At 30.5% G+C, this 9,279-nt stretch overlaps 1 protein-coding gene across 1 annotated transcript; it reads left to right on the forward strand.

Moving 5' to 3' along the window:
• The first annotated feature begins 1,753 nt into the window (after positions 1-1,753).
• Positions 1,754-4,528, forward strand: LOC108333638 (probable terpene synthase 2). The gene is made up of 7 exons (XM_017569110.2): positions 1,754-1,956; positions 2,231-2,507; positions 2,631-3,003; positions 3,286-3,504; positions 3,576-3,717; positions 3,803-4,048; positions 4,159-4,528. The coding sequence occupies exons 1-7, from the start codon at positions 1,828-1,830 to the stop codon at positions 4,465-4,467; spliced, it is 1,695 nt and encodes a 564-aa protein (XP_017424599.1). The 5' UTR covers positions 1,754-1,827; the 3' UTR covers positions 4,468-4,528.
• Positions 4,529-9,279: the final 4,751 nt, after the last annotated feature.

Here is a 9,279-nt window from a genome sequence, read left to right on the forward strand (position 1 = left end):
TTATCCAAATAGTTATAGAAAGAAGACCTTGAAAGCTGAAAAGAAGGCCTTGAAAACCAAACAAACCAAAGTTAGGAATTACATAGAACAAGCTATTGAGAATGGACCTTGAAAACCAAACAGAAAAAAGTTAGGAGTTAGAAACTATTGAGAATTGTAGTTAGAAATAGTCATATTGACATTAATTTATATATTTAAAAATAAAATATATTTTCCCCTTGTTATTATAATATTATTTGAGTGGGAGAAAGAATATTACTCCTGTTTCTTTTTCCATCTCAATTTTTAAAATTATTTGTTTTTTTTTTTTAAATTTAGCCCAACAAGCGTTAAGCAATATATTTAAAATATTAGTTATAATCTTTTTATTTAAAATCCAAACATCTTAGTTAAAATTAAAAAGAGATGCCCATGACTGAGAATATGGAGACATAAGGTTTGTGGTGGTTGTAACTAACTATTGTCGACAAGTTATTACTTCGACCAAGACCAATCATTATATCAATAGGAGTTTTTTTTTTTTAAAAAAAAATTATTTTTATCAGTGTCTGTCTAAGAATCAATTTGACCAATAATTAGCGTTAGTTTAAGAGTGACCTTGTCTCACTCTAATAAATGTACAAAGAGGTGGTTATACCAATTCTAATAAATGCAGTTTTTTTTAAATCAACACAAATAAATTATTATCCATTGTTCTGTAAACTACCTATTTCTTCATTTCTTATTACCTCCATTTCTTATTCAACACTAAATAATTTGTTTTATGATATACCCGTCAGTTTTTGTCTTACTCTAATAAAAACATTTTCTATAATTCTTTGAAATTTATTATTCAAAAAATTAATTTCAAAAGTTTTATTCTTATTCACATGCTTTTTTTTAATATATAAAATTTATTATATAACTCATGAATATTGAAAGGAAAGACAAATAATAAAAATATAAAAAGTTTGGCCTCTTCATATAATGGAGATCAAGTTATTATTAGAGTAATATTAGTATATCTACTTTTTATATATCATTTTTTTAATTTAATAGTTTTAATTATTATCTTACTCTAAACATTGCATTGAAAGAAAATAAAGAGGAAGAACACCTTTCTTAAATTTAGATTTGGTCGTTTAGAGGACATGTAATTTATAGTTGATGATTGTAATAATTGTATAGAGTAAAATTCAAACATAAAACATATAAGATAGTTGAATACACAATAAAGAATAATTGAATTGTGTTAAATTTTATTGCAATATTTCAAAATATCAATCTCACATGAAATTTTAATTTGACATCAAGAGATTTTCACAACTCTTGTTTAAAATGCTCTACTTCATGTTAATAATTCAATAACAAACAATCTAAGATCATTAAGAGTAATTTACACTTAATCTTTTTATATTAAAACATAACCACTACTAGCTAAAACTGAAACCGAGTATTATTTGGACATATTTATTCTTGACTAAACAATTGAGTATTACGCAATCACTATTAACTAAACAAATGAGTATTACGCAATCAAACTCTGATTTATTTTAAAAAAATTGAGCCTACTTTACAATATCTTAATTGTAATAATTGGTAAAAGGTTGACGAGTATGTTTATTATTATTTTAATATCAAGTTGTTACTAATTTGTTCCAGCAGCCATACTGTCATGCACAAACATAGACCTGTATCCAAGGCTCGAAAGTACCAATATATATTCTAACCTAGGACCAATATATTTATATATAGTCCCAATCTAGGATAAAACCATCATACATTGCACATAAAAGCACCTCAGTTTTTCGTTGGCAATTTAGAATATATAGGAAGAAACATCTCAAAATGTCTCTTGCACCTTCCTTGCCAGTTGCTTCGATCCAACATGCAGTACCTCATATTATACGACCTTTTGCAAATTTTCCTCCAAACATTTGGGGTGATTTTTTCCTTCAATATCATTCAGAATCATTGGTATACTATACTTATATTTTATTTTATATATGCAATTTCTTACTACACTCCTTCACATAATTCCTTTAATTTTATTGAAAAATATAAGATTGTTTTAATCTTAGATTAGTCTACCTAGGTGATATGTATGTTTTCCCTTTTGAGGATAAGGTGCGTCCAATTCAATGTAAAGTAGTTTGGTAGAAATTAATAACTTCTACAATTGTATCTGTTATTTACAAATGTAAAATTTTCAAAACATTATTAAATGCCTTTTAATTCAACTTATTTGTAGGAAGTCAATGACAATACGAAGGAACTTGCTCAAAAACTGACAGAGGAAGTGAAAATGATGTTCCAATCATCAATCAATATCAAACATAAACTAAACCTGATTGATTCACTTCAACGTTTCAGTGCATCCTATCTTTTCCAACAAGAAATTAACAATCTATTGGAACAAATTCACCACAGTTTTACAAAAGATAACACCATCATTGAAGATAACAATTATCACTCTCTTGTTCTACTCTTTCGTTTGCTTAGACAACAGGGATATCGAATTTCATCAGGTACGTGTATATTTTTTCTTTACTATTTGGATGTGAAAATCACAATCTATAGGTATAGTGTTATATATACGTTAAAACACAAAATCAATTAACTGCCTATTATGTATTCAACTAAATGAGCAGATATATTTAAGAAACTCAAAAATGAGCAAGGAAACTTCAACGAAACACTTGGCAATGACATTGAAGGGCTGTGTAGCTTGTATGAAGCTGCACAAATGAGAACTCATGGAGATGATATACTGGAAGATATATATGACTTCTCAGAGACTCATCTTAAATCCTTGGTCACCCAACTGGAACCATCTCTTGTTGCACAAGTCAACCATTGCTTAAACCACCCTCTTAATAAGAGTGTGACTAGGTTTGAGGCAAAGTATCACATCTCTGTGTATGAACAAGATTGCTCCCATGATGAAACTTTGTTGACATTCGCAAAAGTGAAATTCAATATTCTTCAACGATTACATCAAACAGAAATTGGGTCTATCACCAAGTAAGTCTTTCACCTTCAAATGTTCTCAAAAGTAACCATATATTCATATATTCATATCCAAATATACCAATAAAATAAAAAATTTATATAACTTTTACAGGATATATAGTCTAACATATCTTAAATACAAGTAAAATTAAACAATCTCGTCTTAAATGACTGATGCAACTAATAAGGTTGTATCAATAATCTTTAAGTACATAAAGAATGAGTTTGTTTAACCATATTTTTATTTGGACTTTAAGATGTTTAAATTTTTAAGGTGCTATTTATTTATTGTAGGTGGTGGAAAAAGTCAAACTTTGAGCAAAAGGTTCCTCACGCTAGAAACAGAATTGTTGAGTGTTATCTTTGGTTGTTGGCTATGTCGCACCTGCCTGAATATAGTAATGGAAGAATCATTGTGGGAAAATTGGCTTCTGTTATTGCTCTTCTAGATGATACTTATGACGCTTATGGAACTTTTGAGGAACTTCAACTCTTTACAGAAGCATTTCAGAGGTTGACGTGGTTTAAGGTTCATCACATTTTTGAATTTTTTTTATAATAAATATTTCTTTTTTAAATTTCAGATGGGATATCAGACTCACCGAATCCCTTCCACAGTCCATGAAAGTAATATTTGAAGCAATTATAGAACTGTGTGAAGAAGTAGAAGAGTTGACAACTGAGAGTGGAAACTCCAACTTTGTTGTGCCACATTTCAGACAAGCTGTATATGCTTATTCCAATTTTGCTTATACTTCTTTTCAATATTAACTTTATCTCATCAGTTTATTTGTTGTGTTATTACATGCAGATTTGCAACTTAGTAAAAGGCTACCTGGTTGAAGCTAAATGGTGCGATGAGGGATACATTCCAACTTATGATGAATATAAAATCAATGGAATGCTTACTTCTTGTTGTCCCATTTTCGCTACAACGTTTGTTGGCCTTGCAGACTTTGCAACAAAAGATGTATTGGATTGGATTTTGAGTAATCCAGATATACTTAGAGCTGCATCAGTTATTGCCAGAGTCTTAGATGACATGGCCTCACATAGGGTACCAATTCATTTCTGATTGAAAAATGTTGAAGATTCATTTGTCTTAATTATTTATTCTCAATTATTATGTTCCTAATTGAACATTTGGATTTGTTTTGACTAATATAGTTTGAACAAGAAAGAGTACATGTTGCATCAGCTGTGGAATGTTGCATGAAGCAATATAGCATTTCAGAAGGAGAGGCTTATAACTTGATTCACAAGGATGTTGAAGATTGTTGGAAGGTTATAAATGAAGAGTGCCTCAAATCAAATGATATCCCAAAGATTGCACTTGATTGTATAGCTAATTATGCACGCATGGCTGAGCTTTCGTATGAAGATCACAAGGATAAATTCACAAATGGAGAATTACTCAAAGATTATGTATCTTCAATTCTTGTGGATCCCTTCTGTCTTGATCAAACCGTGATATGAGAAACTATTCCACATATACACAAATTTTATTATCTTTAAAGCTATGTATTACCAAGCATAAATAAGAGTCAAATATTATCAATGATATTTGTTGTTCATATATATTAGTATTTCATTATTTACTACAAACCAACAAAACAGTTACTCGAAACACTTACTGTAAAATGATAATTAATTTAGCGTCATCTTGTTAATGTAAATACTACTGATTAAGCAAACATTAATCTGTCATCAAGTTTTTAACTAGAGTTTACTTTAATATTCATTTACCTTAATTTTAACTATTAATGTTTTAAAAAATATTTTACAATTCTAAATAAATACATTAAAAGTTATCTCCATTCTCATATTTAACGGAAGAAAAAACAAATAAATAAACAGACAAAAAATAAAATAATTGAAAATTTCGATGACGATGGGAAAGTGGGAGAGAAACTTCTTCCCTAGTGGCGAGTTTTTTCTTGGCCTTAGGTTGAAGTACGACAAACATTACTAAATTAATAGTTAATAATGAATAACAATTGAAAGAAATATGTGGATGTAGGATATTTACAAAAAAAATAAAAAATAAAATATTTAAACTTAATGAGAAGTAGGCTCAAGCAAATCACGACATTTTGTGCTGTTTAAATTTAAATTTCTGAACTAACATTTATTAATTTTAAGGTAAGGAGGTACATGAACTTATCACAGCTAAATAATATCAGTATTGACTAATGATAGTTTAAATAAATATATAAAAAAATAAGATTAATATGAATTAGATTAAATAATATTAAAAATAAATAAAATTTAATTAATGTTATTTAGACGGACATTACCTTAACAAATATAAATACTAAAAGTGAAAACACATTAATATCCACTAAATTAACACCAAACTAAATAAATATTAAAAATAAAATAAATAGTATAATATAAATAATAATAATTTAAATAAATTAAATTATTTGAAAGTAAAATATTAACTTAAAAAGATATAAAATGTTGGAAATAAAATAGATCTAACTTAAATGATACAAAAATATTAAAATTAAAAACATTATTAATATAAGCTGAATGAACACTAATTTTAATATATATTATCAGTATGAGTTTGGTTTATATATATAGATTAATATATTTGATTTTATTATAGCGTAAGTTTATAATTAACATATGAGCAAGTTACTTAGTTAACTCACTTTGAAGAACAACAGCTGCGCAGGGAGCGTGAGTAATGTTTCTAAAATAGTTGAGAGATTAATGCAAAAGTAAGAGCGAAAAGAGTATCTATGAGGAAATTTGGGAAATTTTAGTTTCTGTGTAATATGCTCCATGATAAAAGTTACTATAGTCATAATAATTTATTATTCAGTTAACGTTTATTTTTCTTTGTACCGTTTAGAGACAAAATTTTACTCCTTGAAACTAAATTCACTCTAAACCGAATTCTATTTTGGAATTAGTCCTTCGAATTATAATATTTTGATGTTTTGGAAAGTATAATATTTTGATGTTTACTATCAATGTTTTTATCATAGAGAGTTGTGTCTTAATAATATGTAATAATAAACTCACATAACTTCTTTAGGCTATTTATGAGAGTTGTTCCTTTTGAAGTGCTTTTATATTTTATAATGACGATTGTTGCTTTAATCTATTTTTCAACTTCAAACTTCGACAATTGTTTGCTTTTGATGTCGCAAGTACTTGCGTTTACTTCAAATCTTTTGTTCTGTCATGATATAGTGTTTGATAAAATTAATTAAAGTTTAAGAGAGTGAAATAAAGTAGTTTAGAAAAATTAAAATAAAATATATTATGTAGGGACTTATAAAAATAAATTAAGACAAATATAATTTTATTTTATTATATTATGAAAATAATAATTTTTTACAAATATTTCAATAAATAAACTCAAAAGATATGTCCTCTCTGAAAGTTCATGGGTACAGTAGAATAACATTGTTATTCTAGGAAAAGGCTTAACAGGAAACTAAGGTAATCGTTGCACGAGTGCAGTAAAGGGAAACTACACCGGTTATTTTCGATTATACGCAACGGTTCATAAACCGAGCTATATACAGATGAAGTAAAAGGTAGTAGTCTTTTTGCCTCAGCTTAGAACTAAGGCAGTATGTGGGGTCTTTTGCCTCGGTTGGTTTCGAACCGAGGCAGTAAATATCTTTTTTTTTTTTTTTTTTTTTTCAGAAAATGGGATCTTTTGCCTATTCAAAATAAGTTTTTTTTACCTGCAATGAACAATGGAGACGACAATGAAACAGATGAAGGTAGTGACGAATGGTCGAAGACGACAACGAATAATCAATGGTGACGACAAACGATAGGTGACAACAACGAACAACATTTGCACAGAAAAATAGAGGGAGCAACGTTCGCACAACAGAAATGGAGCAAACGAAGATGGAGAACACACCATACACTTCGTGCGAAAGAAATGGAGGCCACAAACTAGTAACTTCGCCTGAGAGAGAATGGTTACGCGAGGAAGAAGAAGGAACAATAAATTAAAATTTCTTACGACGGCGGCAAGTGGTGGAGGCAATGACGCCCAATGATGGAGGCAGTGGTGATGGTCAGCAGTGGAGACAGCAACGGTGGAGCGACAAGGTAAACTTGTTCGCACGAGATGGAAAGCTGCAGTTCGCGTTTGCTCTTTGACGGAAGAAGAATAGTGAAAATGTGATTTACTAGTGTTGCTATCTTTTGGTGTTTACATGTGATTGATCTGATGATTAGTCTTATGAAATGATTTGCTATTTCGAACTTGCTGCTATATGTTTTAAGTGAGATGTCATGTTTGGGGCCTGAGTCAGGGCAGTGTTGCTCCCTTTTTATACTTTTATTTTTTCTACTATCCTTGCGGTGCAATTGACTAGTTCACATTGCTATTTTCTTTATATGGGTTATGCGTGTGTATGATGTTTGTTGTTTGAGGGCTTGCTTTCATTCACGTTTAGGTTTTGTTGATGTTATTATTATTTTGTCCACTATTTTTTTTATACAGATAGTAATTATCCATGGTTATGCAGTGCATGTTTTCCTGTATCACAATGGTTCTTTTTTGTGTTGACCATGCTCTCTTTGGATTGTGCCATGTTGTTTTTAACTGTTACCATGATGTTTTAAGCAAGTATACCGAGTTGTTAAAATGGATATCCTGAGGTTTAAAGCATGTGTCGAGTTGGTTCTTTTCACATGTCTTATAATACATTGTCATGGTGCATGGACTGTGTCGAGTTGTGTTTAACACGTTGTCATGATATATTATGTTTTGCCGATCTGTTTACATATGAAATCAAGGATGTAGGGTTTGTGGCCATGTTGTGCCGGGTTGTGGATGTCTCAGTATTCTATTCTTGGCTTGTGCTAGGTTGGGATTAACTCCTATTATGATATTTCAAGCATGTGTTGGGCTGTTTTGTATGTGACCATATTGTTGTGAATGTGTCCTAAGTTGTTTAACGTGCAGTCATGATGTTTTCTTGCTTACCGATATGCATATACCTAATTCTAGTATATTTAATATGTTACCATTCTTTACTGAGTTTTTATATAATATTATCATGTATATAAGTTGTGTTGTGATGTTTTAAATTGTTATCTTGAGGTATATAGTATGTGTCGTGCTGTTATATATTGTTATCTGATATTTGAAGCTTATGCCGAGTTGTTAAGCGCATTGCCATGTTTTCTTAGTGATAGTTGAGTGGTTCATATTGGTTGCCATGATGACTTCATGCTTTGTCGCTCTATTCTGGAAGATTTTGGTGTATATTTTTGTGTATTTTCATGCTGTTATCGTGATTGCCAAGTTGCGTTCCATTGCTTTTATGATATTATTGATGATTGAGTTTAATATGTTTTATTTATGTTTTGATATTTATTTTATTAGTTTACACCAGTACAAAATACATTTTTTATATCGATATTTTATACCTGCTGTAATTTATCAAGTGTAAAAAATAATACGATGGCATTATCGTAAATAATATAAGTTCTTTTATATCAATTATATATAAAATAGGTATTAAAAATAATAAGGTGGCAAAATTGTAATAAATGACAAAATCTTTTACACAGGTTATCTTCAAAAATAGGAATAAAAATATATGTCTATACCTATTAAACTTATAACCGGTGTAAAAATAAAGCGGTGGCAAAAATGTAATATTAAATGCCAAAACCTCTTTTCCATTCGTAACCAAACCCCACCAGCCATCGCTTTTTCCCTTCCTATGGCCTCCGCCACCACCATGCCATTTACGCGGGTTGCCAACCTGGTTCAACTGTCGTAGGTCTCTCCGGCCTTGATGGCCGCCTCCTCACCGCCCGTCCCAGCCCCAAGGTCGCCGATCTAGGCTTTGTCGGCGAGGTCGCCAGAGTCGACCCCACAATCCTTTGCTCCCTCATCGACACCAACCACATCCCGGTCGTCACCTCCGTCGCCGTTGCCGTTGAAGATTCCGGACAGCCCTACAACATTAACGCCGACACTGTCGCTGGAGAACTGGCTGCAGCGCTTGGCGCGAGAAGCTAATTCTACTGACAGACGTTGCGGGATCTGGAGGATCGGAATGGTTACAACAGCTGGTGAAGAAGATTGACATAAATGTTATCTTTCTTAACATAATGGATTATATTATACTTGCATTTATTTATGTTTCTAATTTTTAATGTTCTTTTCTGTTTATGTTGTTTCATGAAGATATGATCTGTCTAATATTCTTGCGCGTTTCTTGATAGTTGGACATGATTATGCTTCTTGGAATAATTGAATTAATTTAATCAGACAATTAAAGTATTGTT

Source organism: Vigna angularis, chromosome 11 (assembly GCF_016808095.1).
Source record: "Vigna angularis cultivar LongXiaoDou No.4 chromosome 11, ASM1680809v1, whole genome shotgun sequence".
NCBI lineage: Eukaryota > Viridiplantae > Streptophyta > Magnoliopsida > Fabales > Fabaceae > Vigna > Vigna angularis.

What these genes read in the sequence shown, in the direction of transcription:
- LOC108333638 (XM_017569110.2), top strand. Translation starts at nt 1,828, where the DNA reads ATGTCTCTTGCACCTTCCTTGCCAGTTGCTTCGATCCAACATGCAGTA. An exon ending in AATATCATTCAGAATCATTG is followed by an intron (nt 1,957 to 2,230) that starts GTATACTATACT and finishes ACTTATTTGTAG; the next exon opens with GAAGTCAATGACAATACGAA. An exon ending in TTTACAGAAGCATTTCAGAG is followed by an intron (nt 3,505 to 3,575) that starts GTTGACGTGGTT and finishes TTTAAATTTCAG; the next exon opens with ATGGGATATCAGACTCACCG.